Below are 17,796 nucleotides of genomic sequence, written 5' to 3' on the forward strand. Positions count from 1 at the left end.
GACATCAGGTCAATGTGAATTGCACATACCCACTTCTATACTGAACAGCAGCATAAGTGATTCCGGTATGAAATATGGAAGTGTGAAGGATGCGGACTCAGCCGGATGAACATAAAGGTAGATTAGATCAAGAGAAGAAATTCAGGATTCACAGCATAGACTGAATACTGTCAAAGGTAGCTAACTAGACAAGATAGAAACAAAAACTAGACAACTTTATTTGTTCCTGTTGTTGCCAGGACAATGGAGAGAAAAACAGAAGAGGAAGTATTCAAAAAAAAAATTTGAAACTTTGAAGAAAACTGAAGAAGCAAAACATGCAAACACAATCACTTAGGCTACGATAAAAAAATTAATGAATAACCCCTTTGCCCCCAGAAATGCAGTCACTTGGTTGCTGTGGATCAGTTCTAGAGTAGATTTGCAGCTTGGGGTGTGGATATTGTGGTTGGTCGGCTTGCTGATCTGGTTTGTTGTTTTTCCGCAGATATTTTGTTACCCTGCTGGCTAGCATCATCAGTGCAGCCTCTGATGAAGCGCCGTTGTTTTCTCCCACCTGGTTTTTAAACCCTGGAGTCCACTGAGCTGGATTACCTTACTTCCGGTTTCCCTTTGCAGTGCAGTGTATATGGGGTTGAGCTCTGTGTTTTTTGATTACTTTTTTGGTAGAGTATCAGGCCTCTAGGAATTCCTGTGCTTGCTTCTACTTTGCTGGTCTCAGTCAAATTGGTGATTCTCCTTATGGATCCGTTCCAGTGGCATAGGTTCTTAATATACCATTGCAGTCTTGCTTAGCTCTCACCCTTTGCAGCAACAGTTGAAGTCCTCAGGTCTGAATGTTTGTCCACATTTTGGGGCAAATACACCTCCCTACCCAGAGTCTAACATCAATTGCATTGGCCCAGAAAGATCAAATTAACCTTGGCCAAGGTCAAAGCAGGCCAGCAGAAAGACGTCCATTCAGTCATTTGTTTTACCAAATGGTTGTTAACTTCCTTGTTTCACTTTCCAACCTTCCACCAGCCAAGAACATCCATTTATTTCTCTTGCTTTTGGAAGCAAAGCAAATAAGAAAGTGGTTAAAAGGGAGCTGAATGTAACATTTTCGTTAATGAAAACTGCAGTTAAATTTTAAATCAACATTGATTTTTCAACAAGTATGCAAAACAAATGCACCAGCTCAAATTCCTACCATTTCTGGGAAAAGACTAGACTTGAAACAGATTGCAAATAGTAACCAATGGCTGCATCAACAAACAATGAGGTTGGAAAACAATATCAATTATGGCTCAATTTAGCATGAACATGAAAGATACATTTCATTTTCGGTCAGGATGCATTCAATAGAATAAATAGCTAACTTAGTGGTTACATCACTGGCCATGTTAGTTCCACTTCCATTCAGTGTCTGCTGTTCCTTTTACTGCTTTTATTCACTACTTGCTCTTCACTTTACTTCAGCTTTGTTGCTCTTGCACATACCATCTATAAGAGCTCCCGTACTTTGCCTTGTCCCTACTGCTTCCACTTCACTTTGTCATAGTCTAACAGTTGGCAGAATTTGTGCCTTTGTAATACTTATCTTAATGTCAGCTATCTCCATGTACTCAAGACAAGCCCTTGCTGCACTTATTTATCTCTATTAGTTTCCACTGTTACAAAATCTACTGTTCTACCCACAGCATGAATCTTAACGGCTCTTCCCACTCTTCCCCCTTTCAATAGTAGTGGTGCTAACTCTCAACGCGTCAACCACTGTTCTCCCTTCTTTTATTAAATGATTTTTAAAAATCAAAGCAAATATTAAAAACTCAAGACACAAAAAATAACTTGGAGCAAAAGAAAACACAGCAGGTAATAAACTCGACAAAGAGTAAAGAAAATTGCATTATGATGTTGCTTTTTCACACATTTTACCATGAGCTCAATAGGAAATCAACATCAAAATGACAAAGGGCCTCGGTTCTCCACAGCCTCGCGGCATCTTGGCCTTTGTGGCTAAGCTTTACAGCAGCTCTAAAATGCCACAGAATTTGTTCAGTTTATGTTTCCCTATCAAGCACGAGGCTACAGACACAAAGAAAACATCCCCTGTGAATGGAATTAAAAGATCTGCATTTGGTATTTCAAGTTTTGTATAGGTACCTTTTATTGGCAGCAAATACAAACCTATTCAAAAAGGTATAAAAGAAGGTCATTTTTATCAGATGTGTCCACAAGATATTAAAGCATTATAAATCTTGTTCCTATTAAATGAATTTTCTTAGTGACTGGTTACAGAATAAACTCTGTAAAGTATTATCCGAAGATACAAAGTAACCTTTAATCTTCACAAATCCCTTCGCTTCCAGGCAAAGTTATAAAACAAAATTTCTTTAACAGACTTGAAATTGATCAAAATGTGACAAGTGGATTTACTGGACAGGTTTTAAAAATCAACTGGCCTCCAAACCACAGGAAATTACATCATATCCACTGTAAAAGCAACCTCCAGTAGTTCTTGAATTAGCAAAATTTTATTTGTCAATGCTATTTCTGATGAACTTTCCTCTCCAAGTACTATAGGAGAAAAAAATACAAAGGCCACTCGATTTGTGTCTTAATTGCATTTACTTTATGGAATGAATTCCTCAATTAGTCAAGTGAAAAATATTAAATAGTGTGGAATGTGTTATGAAGCTGATCAAAAATACACTAAAATTTAGATTTCAAGAACAGGAATAATGATCAACAGAAAACAACCATGCTGCCCCCTTTTAGGAACAAGAATGTTCTCTAATCATCAAATCTAACAAGCAGGAAGTCCACACTCATTACAAATTTGTGCACTCCCCACAATGTTTGAGAAGGCAGGTAAGTGTCCAAACCAAAGCTTGAAACAGAGAAGAATTTTTATATTATTTAAATTAGGGGCAGAAGTCCTGCGCAGGATGATACATTCAAATTACAAAGGGCGCAGCTGGCCACCATTTGCTGTCAACCATATCTCTAAATGCAGATCATTCTTCTATCATCCCTCTCAGCCTCAACTAATTCATTTCAACTTTCTTTTAAGATGTTTCCTGCTTTACTAATCATGGGAACATGAAAATGGTTTAACAACTCTGTGCATCAAAAAGGGAAAATTTAAGCCAATATTTAAAAAGGACTGAGGAGCAAGTTTTTCATTTTACAGTGGCTCGTGTATGAAATGAACTGGCAGAGAAAGTTGTAGATGTAGGTACAGATCCAACTGTCTTTTAAACATTGCAAAAGTTCATGAATAGGAAAGGTTTAGAGGGAGGTGGGCCAAGAACAAGCACATGGGACTCGTTTAGTTTGGAAATATGGTCAGCATGGACTGGTTGGTCTGTATCAGAGATAATGGGAACTGCAGATGCTGGAGAATCCAAGATAATAAAATGTGAGGCTGGATGAACACAGCAGGCCCAGCAGCATCTCAGGAGCACAAAAGCTGACATTTCGGGCCTAGGCCCTTCATCAGATGAAGGGTCTAGGGCCGAAATGTCAGCTTTTGTGCTCCTGAGATGCTGCTGGGCCTGCTGTGTTCATCCAGTCTAATTTTATTATCTTGGTTGGTCTGTATCCCTGTTGTATGACAATCTCACCTTTAACCATTCGCTACTCAACACAACATTATACCTTTAGCTGGTGAAAATCTGTTGGTATGGGTTCGTGGAGATCAGCTCACCAGCCAGTGCTATTATTTAATGGGTAGCAAGAGCCAAGAGAATTTTTAACACTATCATTCCAAACTATAAAGGATTCGAAACTCAAAACTATTTCCACAGCAATGTGCAAACTTGCCCTTTGGGATGGACACTAAATGCTGACCTGGGCAGCGATGCCCTCATTCCATGAATGAATAAAAGGAAATGATCTGAGTTACTTTGCATATCTTCTGCAGATGAAGCTGCCACTTTTAGATCCCAGTTCGGGTGTGCAAAATATGAAGAATTCCTTGCCCTGTGAACCTGACCTCAAAATTAGCTGCCCAAACATATAATTTTCTAATGGGGAGTGTTGGGTGGCATGAGAACTTGGCCAGGAGAGGAGAAAAGACTAAAATCTAGTTAGCGATGTCCACATCCTGTGAATGAATATGAATGAAAGTCATCTACGGATTTCCTTCTGCCTCAATTTTGAACTACTGCAACAAACGTGGGTACTAACACTAGCGTCCTACTTGAACAGAGGCAAGAAAACTGGGCCAAGACCACTATATGCCAACTAGCCCAGCATCACTCACCAACTCCACTGTGTGGACCATGTCACTTGTACAAATAACACTGGAGTTATGAAGCAAATGCTCTACCCAAAACTAAATTGCAACAGGAAACCTCCCAGTAGGACAGTAGAAACAACTTAATGTCTTGAAAGCATCCCTGAAGAGGTGAAACACCCTTTTTAAATCTTGAAATGCCACATAGGAATGCAAACAGACTTCATCAGGAACACCAAAAGCAAAGTCCGTGTACTAGAAGAAATGCACAAATGTCCAAATAGACGAACTACCCAATCACTCAAGCACTTCTTGTCCTACATTTGGTGAGTGAGCAGATCACAAGTCAGGGTCAACCATTTAACAACCTAGCAAACAAAGACAGATGCAAGCCATCCTCAATCCAGAGTTCTGAGTAAGGGTCTCCAGACCCAAAACAACTGTTTTCTCCTCCATTAATGCTGCCAGACCTGCTGAGCTTTTCCAGCAACTTTGTTTTTGTTCCTGATTTGCAGCATCCACAGTTGTTTTGGTTTTTATTTCTCAATCCAGAGTGACTGTCCAAAAGAAGTTGTTAAAATTAGTTCAGCTAATCTCCATAGTTTGTACAGCTTTCAGCCACTGGGGGCGGGGGGAATGACAAATTTTTGGCTGAAGGGCATGGTGCAAAAATTACCTCATTGTTCAAATGCAGAGCTGAAGTTCCGACAACTTGTTTCACTTTGTATACTTTTTAGCAACAGTTTCAGCAGTACATACCACCGGAATGACATGAGTAACACCATCTCCACTGTCTATTACAGTTCCAGTTAATGTTCGCTCTCCAACTTGTCGAGATGTCCACGAGGCAGCTAACGCAAGGACAGCCTAGAGGTAAACCAAAAAGAAAGAAGTGTTATGCTTCAGTAGTGAATAAATGATTTGTGATTAACATCAGTGCTAAAAATGCAGAATTAAGGTACAAGGATTTAGCATAGACAAACGTCTTGAGTGATATGATTTGGATTTTTTTTTAAATTGTTCAGGTAGAAGCATGAGTTAATTGTCCTAAAATACTTGAGGAGCTCACCTAATCTTGAGTTGAGATACCATGTTAGGGAAAAGCACAATACTGTTTTAATTCTTTCAGCAGTATAGGTCAAGCAAGTTAATGCACTCTACCGAAAACACAATGATCAGTAATCTATAATGAGATAGGCTTGATCAATAATCTGAGTTCAAGATCCCCTTGGGAATAATGACCACAACATGGTCATGAGTAATGAGATTAGAGATATAATAACGGGGAACCAAGAAAACAAGCTTGCAGAGGAGCTGAATAAATATTTTACATCACACTTTGCTGCCAATGAACAAAAGAGTATGGAAAAATATAACAAATATTACTAGAAAAAAGTACTAGGAAAACTAATGGGGCTAAAGACCTGGGCCTGATGGGATGTATCCTCAGACATTGCAAGATAGAGTTAACAAGATAGCGTAGGTGTTGATGACAATCTTCCAAGAATCCTTAGATTCTGGAAAAGTGCCAATGTAACACGAAAAAAGGAAGGAGACAGACAACAAGTAACTACAGGGTAGTTGGCTTAACATTCTGTCACAGGGAAAAGGTTAAAATCTATTATAAAGGATAACTGCAGAACATTTAGACATACATAACTAATCAAGCACTGACTGCATGATTTCATGAAGGGAAAAATCATGCCTAACAAATTTATTAGAATTCTTTGAGGTAGAAACAATTGGGGTAAAGGGAAGCGGATGCAATACATTTAAGGATTGGGATAAACGTCCACATATTACTAAATAAACTAACATTTTATGGTGGAGTAGTGGATTAGTAAAGATAGATAATTTCTTAACTAATATAAGACAGCCTTGTAATTGAGAGATCATTTTCAGAATAACAACTTGTAACTAGTTGAGTATAACAAAAATAAATTATCTACAATATATATGAGTGACTTGAAAGAGGAAAGTGAATGTACTGTATCCAAGTTTACAGATGACAAAAATGGGTTGGATGGTAAGTGGCGAGGATGAGACAGAAACTAGTCTGCAGAGAGATTTGGCAAGTTCAACAAGTAAGCAAAAGCTTAGCAGACGGAATATATTGAGAGAAAATGAGAGGTCATGCACTTCAGCAGCAATACAAGCACTGAGGGATGTCGAAGTCCTCACACAGATAACAAAAAGGTTCAGCATTTATGTTCAGATCACATTTACGTTCAACAGATGATTGTGAATTCAAACAGAATTTTGGCCTGTGTTCACGTGCGTGTGGTGGTGGTGGTGGTGGGGGGGGGGGGGGGGGAGATGTTGCTGGGGAGGAGCGAAATTGTCTTATAAGAGGTTGAGTAGGTTGCATCTGTACTCATTTGAGTATAGAGGAACAAGGGGTGACTTTATTGAAACATGCAAATTTCTCAGGGAGTTTTGCAGGAGATGTGGACAGATTGTGGCCTCATCTGGGAAGAGTCCAGGACCAAAGGATACAATCTCAATCAGGTGTCAATTAGTGGAGACATAAGAAGGAATTGTTTCAGAAGGTAGTCAATATCTGGATAACAAAGTGTGAAGCCGGATGAACACAGCAGGCCAAGCTTCATCCAGCTTCACACTGTTATCCTGGATTCTCCAGCATCTGCCGTTCTCATTATCTCTGAGTCAATATCTGGAGTTCTTCCCAGAGGGCTGTAGAGATGAGGTCATCATTAAGAATGTTCAAGGATGAGACAGATCAGTAAGGGAATCAAGAGTTTTGCTGATAGTTATGCCCACTTTGCTGCTGAAGGTGCCTGTGTTTGTAATATTGTTTTATTTCTGTGGAGCAGAACAGCTTTGTTGATACAGGAATTTAAGAATTAGGTACAGCAGTAAGCAGTGCAACCCCCAATGCACATTTTCAGATGTTTCAAATTCTTCCATTGAACAATTGAATAATTATCTCAGAGGGGCACCAGAAGCAAACAAGAAAGCTTATGCTATTGGTTGTTTCAATGGAATTCTTTAGCCAACGGGGTTAAGGAAAATCCCAAAGCCTTTTATTCATACATAACGAGCAAGAGGGTAACTAGAAAAAGGGTTGGCTCACTCAAGGACAAAGCAGGGAAGTTGCGCAAGGAGTCAGAGGAAATGAGTGAGATTCTTAATGAGTACTTTGCATTGGTATTCAATGAGGAGGGGGACATGATGAATGTTGAGGTTAGGGACAGATGTTTGATTACACCAAGTCAAGTTGGTATTGGGAGCGGGGTAAGAGAGGGTGTTGGGTATTCTAAAAGGCATTATCATAGAATCCCTACAGTGTGGAAACAGGCCTTCAGCCCAACAAGTCCACACTGAATCCCTCAGTATCTCAATCAAACCCATCCAAACTATAACCCACCTAACTTACATGAACACTACGGGCAATTGAGCATGGTCAATCCACCTAACCTGCACATCTTTGGACTGCAGGAGGAAACCGGAGCACGCAGAGGAAACCCAAGCAGACATAGGGAGAATGTGCAAACTCCACACAGACAGTCTCTGGCACCGCGAGGCAGCAGTGCTAGCCACTGTGCCACCTTGCCACCCTTCTGGTTGCCACATTAGGGAGAACACGTCCCCAGGTCCAGATAGGATCTCTCTCAGGTTACTGAAGTAAGCAAAAGGGGAAACAGTTGCAGCCTTAACAGATATCTTTGCAGCATCCTTGAGCACGGCTAAGGTCCCAGAGGACTGGGGAATTGCTAATTTGTTCCCCTTGTTTAAGAAGGGTAGCAATAATAATCCAGGTAATTATAGACTGGTGAGGCTGACATCAGTGGTGGGGAAGCTGCTGGAGAAGATACTGAGGGAGAGGATCTCTTTACATTTGGAAGAAAATGGATCTGCTAGTGATAAACAGCATGGTTTTGTGCAGGGAAGGGCATGTCTTACCAACTTGATAGAATTCTTTGAGGACGTGCCAAAGTCAATAGACGAGGGAAGGGCTGTAGATATCATATACATGAACTTCGGTAAGCCATTTGATAAGGTTCCCCATGGTAGGCTGATGGAGAAAGTGAAGTCGCATGGGGTTCAGGGTGTACTAGTTAGACAAGTAGAGAACTGGTGGGGCAACAGGAGCTATCTGTAATGGTAGGGAGTTTCTCAAAATGGAGAACTGTGACCAGCAGTGTTCCACATGGATCTGTGTCGGGACCACTGCTGTTTGTGACATACATAAATGATCTGGAGGAAGGCATAGATGGTCTGATTAGCAAGTATGCAGGTGACATTAAGATTGGCGGAGTAGCAGGTAGCGAAGGGGGCTGTCAGAGAATGCAGCAGAATATAGACAGATTGGAGAGCTGGGCTCGGTAATGGCAGATGGAGTTCAATCCAGGCAAATGCGAGGTGATGCATTTTGGAAGATCCAATTCAACAGCCAACTAAACTGTAAATGGAAAAGCCCCGGGGGAAAATTGATGCACAGAGAGATCTCAGTATTCAGGTCCACTGTACCCTGAAGGTGGCAACGCAGGTCGATAGAGTGGTCAAGGAGGCATACGGCATGCTTTCATTCATTGGACGGGGTATTGAGCACAGGAGTTGGCAGGTCATGTTACAGTTGTATTGGACTTTGGTTCGACCACATTTGGAACACTGTATACAGTTCTGGTTGCCACATTACCAAAGGGATGTGGATGCTTTGGAGAGGGTGAAGAGGAGCTTCACCAGGATGTTGCCTGATATGGAGGGCACTAGGTACGAAGAGAGGTTGATTAGATTAGGATTATTTACATTAGAAAGACAGAGGTTGAGGGGGAACGTGATTGAGGTCTACAAAATCATGGGAGGTATAGACAGAGTGGATAGCAAAAAGCTTTTACCTCAGAGTCGGGGACACAATTACTAGGGGTCACAATTTCAAGATGAGGGGGGAAAGTTTATGGGAGATATGCTTGGAAAGTTCTTTACGCAGAGGGTGGTGGGTGCCTGGAATGTGTTGCCAGTGGAGGTGGTAGAGGCAGGCACAACAGCGTCACTTAAGATGTATCCAGACAGATACATGAATGGGCAGGGAGCAGAGGGATACAGATCCTTGGAAAACAGGTGACGGCTTTAGATAGAGGACCTGGATCAGCGCAGGCTTAGAGGGCCGAAGAACCTGTTCCTGTGCTGTAATTTTCTTTGTTGTTTTGTTGGGCTCTCAGTATAAAAGAATACCCAGTGTAAAAGAATGTCAATATAGCGCAGTATCAGAAACAAACAAACTTTGTTTTACAAGAAGAACATTTCACCTTACCTGGACAGCAATGTAAAGGCCAGGCACATTGAAGGATTCAAACATGATTTCAGCAGTATATTCTCTATTTTCAGGAGTATTGAGTGGCGGTTCAGTCTGTTGAAGATATCATTCACTTTATTTAACAAATGGCAGCTGAAGTACTGCATCCGTTCATACTAAGTGCTGAGGAATCAAAGTTTTCAATCAGGCTAAATACAACATTATGGACATGAGTATTTTTGCAGCGCAAGCCCACAGGAAACAAGTAAAATAAATAGCTTAAACACTTCAGTACATTGTAAGCAAGAGACATGGTCTGAGATTTGATGAGAATAGCATAAAAGCTAAAGCCAATTTGATAATTTAACACAAATAAAACCAATGCTCAATTAGTCAAACAGATCTAAAGAATATGAACAAACAAGATAGTAAAAACCAAAAAAGAACTCATTTTAATTTCCAAAAGAGTTCAAAGGCACTTTGGTAAGATTCAAGTCAAAACATTATTGTTAATCTTCCTATACAGCAATGTCAGCACAGGAGAAGCAGCTAATTGGACTGCCAGAGGAAATGGTGGAGGCAGGTACAATTACAACATTTAAAAAAGCCTCTGGATGGATACATGAATAGGAAGGGTTTTGAGAGATATGGGCCAAATGCTGGAAAATGAGACATCAGATTGGAATGTCTGGTTGGCACAGACGACTGGTCCTGTCCTGTATGATTCAGATCACATGATTAATTGGTATAGTCACTGTGTCTTCAGTCATTCAAGCAGAAAATTTCACAGCCTAACAAAAAGATAAGGAAGGGCAACTCAGATAAGCATGCATGCTGGAGCACAAGGACACGTGTTTTTGATCATGTTCAAAATGCTCAAAAATTACAATCAGCGTAAGCGCCACATTTTAGAACTTCAGCACCAGCTGGCATCACTTCTGCAGTTAGCAATAATGGGGACATCAGTGAAATTGCCATGATCACCCAGCAACTACACAGACAGAATGACTGAAACAGAATGTTTAACAGCCAGATAATCAAGGGATAAACAGGTTGCGCGGAAATCCAGAGAACATCTCATACTTAAACCAGTATTCATGTTCTGATTCTTAGCATTAGTTATGGCTCTCACAAGGTGTAGGGCCAGAGCCTGCTTCATGGCACCTCAGCTGTTCTGGGAACTGTGGGGACAGGGAAGGAGTTTGCAGAGAGCGTACAGGATTTGATAGTTAGGAGAACAAAACAGGCATTTCAGTAACAGCAGACTTTTATCCAGGGTGGTATCTTGCTTGTCAAGGACATTACCAACCAGCTGCAAAGCATTCTGACAGTACAAGGGGAATAGCCAGCAGTGGTGGTTCACATTGATACATGCAACATAGATAGAAAGAAGGACAAGTTTCTGTAGACTGAGTTTGGCAATTTTGAGAAGATTTGTAGCTCAGGTTGAGGTTCTGGATGTGAGTTTGCTCGCTGAGCTGGAAGGTTAGTTTTCAGACGTTTCGTCACCATTCTAGGAAACATCATCAGTGAGCCTCCGACGAAGCCTTCATTGGAGGCTCACTGATGATGTTACCTAGAATGGTGACGAAACATCTGAAAACTAACCTTCCAGCTAAGCGAGCAAACTCACATCCTGAGTTTGGGAAGCTAGGAAATACGCTTTTTAACAGGGCCTCAAAAGGTAGTCATTGCTAGATTACTCCAAGTGCCACATGGCAAAAAGAACAAGTAACTGGAGAGCGTACAGGACGGTCAGTCTTGCACGTGAGGCATTGTCATCAGTTGATAATGTTAGAGTGGGGAAAAAATGATGCACAGAAAAATGGCACAGTCACAGCACAAGAACAGGAAGCTTCAAAGTGAGTAAGGCAGATCAAGTCTAAATGAGACTTAATGAGCATATATGTGAGAAGAGTAGAAGTATGAGGAAAATAATATCGGTAAACTGAAGCTGCAGATAGCCAGCTAGAAACCTGATAGTAGGCTGGTTTAGGGGAAAGGAAGACAGAACAGGGGACCATGTATTCCTGGATACAAGATGATCAAAAATATAAGGAAGGAAATAAAAAAGGTTGGTAGCAATATGATCAAGGAGAACACTACTGTGCTGGAAACAGGAAGTATTCCTAAAGGTTCGTGGACAGAATTTCTTTGATTAGATCAAAGAAACTGCTTATAATATTAACAATACTAGATGCATTTTATAGGCCACAAACTAGTGAAAGAACACTGTTGGGATTATATTTGCTAGGATATTAGAGGGGCAAAATTACAAAGCAATTATAAGGGGGCATAACAATCCTGATATAGAGTGAAATAGCAACAGTGTAGAAGGCAGAGAGGGGCAAGACTGTACAGTGCATTCAAGCACATTTTCAAATCATTATCCTCCAGTCCAGATAGGAAAGTGGCATTGCTGGATTTGGTCCTGGTGAATGATATAGTAAGCTGAATCAAGTGCCAGTGAGGATACATTTACGAATCTGTGACTGTGGCATTGTAATGTTTAACTGAACTATGGAAAACAGCAAGAAACAATGCATGGTAAAGTGGGGACAGCCAATTTCATTGTGGTGACAAAGCACTTGATCCAGGTAATCTTTGAATTAATGAATGACAAGCGAGGCTGGTTTTAAAGGCGATCAATTAAGTGCAGTCAAGGTCATGTGGGATAGAAAGGAAGGGCAAACAAATCCAAAGGTTCTCAGAACAAGCGATGAGTAAGATAGATCAGAAAAAGGGTGTCTGTGACAGATGTCAAATGGAAACTATAATTGAGAATTATGTTTAATATCAATGCCCGATCAAGGTGGACAGTGGTTTAAAAAAAACAGCAAATTAAGTATTAGAAGAGACTGGCAGCTAATCAAAATGTAAATGAAAAGCCTTCCATGGACAAATGAATAACAAAAAGGGTGGTAAGGAGCAGACGACCAATGGTGTTCTGCAGGGAGCTGTGCTGGAACCTCTGCGTATGCGATTTGTACAAATGATTCGGAGGAGAACGTCAGTGGCTCGATTAGCAGGTTTGAGAATGACAAAGGTTTGGGGAGCTGTGGAGAGTGAGGAGGATTGTCAGTGGATATATAGACTGGTTGGAGAAATAGCAGATGACGTTTAATCAGGACAAACACGAGGTGATGTATTTCGGAAGATCTAATACAGGAGGGAAGAACGAAATAAAGGGCAGAATCGTTAATAGTATCAACATACAGAGATCTAGGTGAACAAGATCACAGATCCTTGAAAGCGACAGCCTTAAGGGAAGCATGGTGGCTCAGTGGTTAGCACTGCTGCCTTACACAGCACCAGGAGCCCAGGTTTGATTCCACCCTCGGGTGACTGCCCGTGTGGAGTTTGTATGTTCTTCCTGGGTGGGTTTCCTCCGAGTGCTGCGGTTTTCTCCCACAGTCCAAAGATGCGCAGGCTGGGTGGATTGGCCATGCTGAGTTGCCTGTAGTGTTTAGCAATGTGTAGATAGGAGGACTTTAGTGGAACAGGTCTGGGTCGGATGCTCCGACGGTCAGTGTGGGCTTGTTAGGCTGAAGGGCCTGTTTTCACACTGCAGGGATTCTATTCTGTTCTATGGAAACAAATGAATAAGGTGGTCAAGAAGGCATTCTACCTTCGTCAGGACTTGAAGTGAAACAATTGGCAAGTCACCGTGCTTAGAACTTTAGTTGGGCTACATTTGGAAAACAATGTACAGTTCTGGTAGTGAAGGAGGTGGAGGTTTTGAAAGGCACAAATGGCTTACCAGGACATTGCCTGGTTTGGAGGGTTTTAGATACAAGCAGAGATCGGACAAACTTGGTTTGTTTTCATTTGGATGTCAAAGAATAAGTGGTAACCTGACAGAAGTTTACTAAATTACAGACAGAATGGACAGTCAAAGTCTTTCTTCCCAGAGTCAACTTCAATTATCAGGAGACATGGGGGAAGTTTAAAGGAGACGAGAGGGGCAGAGGTATTTTTTGATATGGAAGGTGGTAAGTGCCTGGGATGTACTGCCAATGGACGTGGTGAAGATGGATAAATTAGCAACTTTTAAGAGGCATCTGGACAGATCCATGAATAAGCAGAGAACACAGGCATACAGAGCACATGGAAGCTAGTTGGTTTTTAGTTTAGAAAGACATCTGTGCAGGAGCAGTCCTGGATGATCAGAGGGCCTGTTCCTGTGCAGTGCTGTTCTTCTTTGTTCAGTGGGAGGATGTATAGTCCAGGTGACTGTGCAATTCAGTGTGTTTGTAGGGGACATCAGTCACTGGCATACCCACAGAAATACAAGAAAATGATGAGGAAGGAGAAATCAGAGGGGTCAGATGAGGGGAGAACAGGATGTTAATTGTAAACAAAACTGATGAACTTTTCCAGTTCCAGACGTGACAGGGAAGCAGCACTGATGATGTCATCGATATCCTGGAGTTCTGGATATCTGAGGACACATTAGTCTATGGATCCTATCTTAACTTTGTCCAGCTACGGTTACTAATCTTATTTAATCTGGTGATGTCTTTCACCTTCCTCGCACTGCCTTCCAGTTCATCGTTTCCCAACCCTATACAGCCAGTGTCTACCTCGTTCTCAATCTCCACAAACAGAACTGCCTAGGCAGACCTATTGTTTCTCCCTGTTCCCCCCTCAATTCAATTTCTTCTCCTTGTCCAGTTGCTTCCCACTTATCTCAGCTTCACCATGGATGTATAATCCTTGTGCACACCCAACCTCCGCCATGCCACTTCAAATAGGACTGTCTAAGGGGTCAAAGCACATAGAACATTACAGCACAGTACAGGCCCTTCGGTCCTTGATGTTGAACCGACCTGTCATACCAATCTGAAGCCCATCTAACATACACTATTCCATGTACGTCCATATGTTTATCCAATGACGACTTAAACGTACCTAAAGTTGGTGAATCTACTACCGTTGCAGGCAAAGGGTTCCATTCCCTTACTACTCTGAGTAAAGAAACTAACTCTGACATCTGTCCGATATCTTTCACCCTTCAATTTAAAGCTATGCCCCCTTGTTCTCGCCGTCACCATCCTAGGAAAAAGGTTCTCCCTATCCACCCTATCTAACCCTCTGATTATTTTATATGTCTCAATTAAGTCACCTCTCAACCTTCTTATCTCTAATGAAAACAGCACCAAGTCCCTCAGCCTTTCCTCATAAAATAATCCCTCCTTACCAGGCAACATCCTAGTAAATCTCCTCTGCACCCTTTCCAAAGCTTCCACATCCTTCTTATAATGCGGTGACCAGAACTGTACACAATACTCCAAGTACGGCCGCACCAGAGTTTTGTACAGCTTCACCATAACCTCTTGGTTCCAGAACTCGATCCCTCTATTAATCAAAGCTAAACACTGTATGCCTTCTTAACAGCCCTGTCAACCTGGGTAACAACTTTCAAGGATTTGTGTACATAGACACTGAGATTTGTCTGTTCATCTATCATACCAAGAATCTTACCATTAGCCCTGTACTTTGCCCGCTGGTTACTCCTACCAAAGTGCATCACCTCACACTTGTCTGCATTAAACTCCATTTGCCACCTCTCAGCCCAGCTCTGCAGCTTATCTATGTCTCTCTGCAGCCTACAGCATCCTTCGTCACTATCCACAACTCCACCGACCTTAGTGTCGTTTGCAAATTTACTAATTCATCCTTCTATGCCCTCATCCAGGTCATTTATAAAAATGACAAACAGCAGTGGACCCAACACCGACCCTTGCGGTACACCACTAGTAACTGGTCTCCAGGACGAACATTTCCCATCAACTACCACCCTCTGTCTTCTTCCAGCAAGCCAATTTCCGATCCAAACTGCTATATCTGCCACAATTCCATTTCTCCACATTTTGTACAATAGCCTATTGTGGGGAACCTTATCGAACGCCTTGCTGAAATCCATATACACGTCAATCGGTTTACTCTCATCTACCTGTTTGGTCACCTTCTCAAAGAACTTTCTCTCCTGGTTAAAAAAGGCCTAACCGAGCTTGTTCTCACTTCAAGTAACTTCTCCTTTAACTCCTCTAAGTTTTGTCGGGTCAAAGATGTGACCATTGGTATCCTCATGGGCCCCAGTTATGCCCATCTTTGTGGGGTACCTTGAACATTCCTTGTTCCAGTCTCATTCAGGCCCCCAAGCATAACTCTTGTCTAGTATATCAATGACATCGTCAGTTCTGCTTCCCTCACCTCTTGTCTGGAATTTGACAATTTTATCAATTTCATTTCCAATTTCCAAAGAGCTCTTACTTTGTCCATCTCTGGCTCCTCCCTTCCTTGGCATCGGTATCTATATCTAGGTATAAGCTATCACTCCACCTCCTACAGTTACCTGGACTATACATCTTCACATTGTTTCCTGTACACACTGTGGCATTCTGCCAACTTCAACTCATCTGTTCTCATGCCAACTGCTACAAGGGGACCTCCAAAGTGTCGACCTTCTCCCTCAACCGGGATTCCCCACAATTATGGTTGACAGGGCCCTCAGCTGTGTTCAATCGGTCTGTCGCTCTTTGGCCCTCACCCCTTTTGTTCCCTCCGACTCACCTGCCACCCTACCAGCATCCATGCATTCCCCTCACCTCCCTTCTCAACATTACTCTGACTATCCCCTCCAGGACACCTTGGTCTATTCCTCCTCCACACCCCCATGGCAGCTTACCATGTGAGCACAGAGAGTGCAACATTTGCCCATTACAAAGAAATAGCAAGAACAACAGACACTGCAGTCCGAGACAATATAGCGTGGAGCTGGAGGAACAGGTGAGTCGATGTTTTGGTCAGGATCCTTCATCAGTGCTCTCCTGTTCCTCTGACACTGTCTGACCTGCTGTGTTCCTCCAGCTCCACGCTGTATTGATGTGCCCATTACTTCCTCCCTCCTCACTATCCAAAGCTCCAGGCACTTTTCACATGAAGCAGTGATTTACCTACACTTCACTCAATATAGTTTACGTATTCACTATTCAAAATTGAAACACAGAACAGTACAGTCCAGACCCTTGGGCCCACGATGTTGTGCAGAACTTTTACCATAAACCTAAGGTCTAACTAACCTCCACCCCTATCTTATACTACCATCCATATGTCTATTTAATAGCCGCTTAAATGCCCCTAATGAGGCCATCTCCACTACCCTCTCCGGCAATGCTTTCCACACCCCTATCACTCCGAGTAAAGAACCTATCTCGGACGTCTCCCCTATATCTACCTCTACTCACTTTAAAACTATGCCCCCTCATAATAACTATCTCCATCCGAGTAAACAGTCTCTGGCTGTCCATTCTATCTATACCTCTGATCATTTTGTACACCTCTATCAAGTCACACCTCATCCTTTGTCATTCTAAAAGGAAAAGCCCTAGCTCTCCAACCTTTCCTCGTAACACCTTCCCTCCATTCCAGGTAGCATCCTGGTAAATCTCACCTTTTCTAACACCTCCACAGCTTTCCTGTAATGACGTGACCAGAATTGGACACAATACTCCAGATGTGGCCGAACCAGAGTTTTGTATAGCTGGAGCATAACTTCACAGCTCTGGAATTCAATCCCTCTATTAATGAAAGCTAAACACCATATGCCTAGTTAACAACTCTATCCACCTGGGTGGCAGCATTCACGAAACTGTGGACATGAACCCCAAGATCCCTCTGCTCTTCCAGACCACCAAGAATCTTTGTTAACCTGTATTCTGCTTTCAAATTTGTCCTTCCAAAATTGGTCTCTTCTTTCATGAAATGTAGTGCAGACGAGGTGTTCAGCAAAGTGGTCACCCACGTTCTGTCCACAAAAATCACCAGATTTCCCGTTGCCTACCACTTCAATACATTAACATGCTCCACCATAGCCGGCTACTGACTCAGGCTTACGGCAGTGTTCCAGCAAAGCTCAATGCAAGCTGGAAGAATAGCATCTCATTTTCTGCTTGGGGTCTTGCAGCCTTCAGGACTCGATATGAAGTTAAATAATTTTAGGGCCTCAGCACTTTCTCAGAGGTCCTAATGACAACCACTGGGGGATTCTATTGTATTAACTTGCTTAAATTGAAAAATAGCTGTGTTCACAGCTATTGTGTTTGTGTCTCAACCAATTTCACATCCATGCTGCCACTGTTCTACATTCAATGGTTTTGCAGAAAAATCTGTTACGTTGCACTTTTATCAAATTTCTTTTAGAAGTCCATGTCTTTATGCAGTAACTGCATTATTGCATGTATCCTCCCTTGATAAAAAATTTCAACTAGCTTAATCACAATGTGCCTTATATAAATGCACTGACTTTTCTCAA

At 41.9% G+C, this 17,796-nt stretch overlaps 1 protein-coding gene across 1 annotated transcript in view; it reads right to left on the reverse strand.

The window, feature by feature from the left end:
• actr3 (actin related protein 3) overlaps positions 1-17,796 on the reverse strand; it is a 58,650-nt gene that overhangs the window by 19,421 nt on the left and 21,433 nt on the right. The window contains exons 5-6 of the mRNA XM_048534315.2: positions 9,498-9,593; positions 4,982-5,089 (exon numbers count right to left, since the gene is read on the reverse strand). Coding sequence (XP_048390272.1) covers positions 4,982-5,089; positions 9,498-9,593 — 204 coding nt within the window. The remainder of the gene's footprint in view (positions 1-4,981; positions 5,090-9,497; positions 9,594-17,796) is intronic.

This window comes from Stegostoma tigrinum, chromosome 7 (assembly GCF_030684315.1).
Source record: "Stegostoma tigrinum isolate sSteTig4 chromosome 7, sSteTig4.hap1, whole genome shotgun sequence".
NCBI classification, from domain to species: Eukaryota; Metazoa; Chordata; class Chondrichthyes; order Orectolobiformes; family Stegostomatidae; genus Stegostoma; species Stegostoma tigrinum.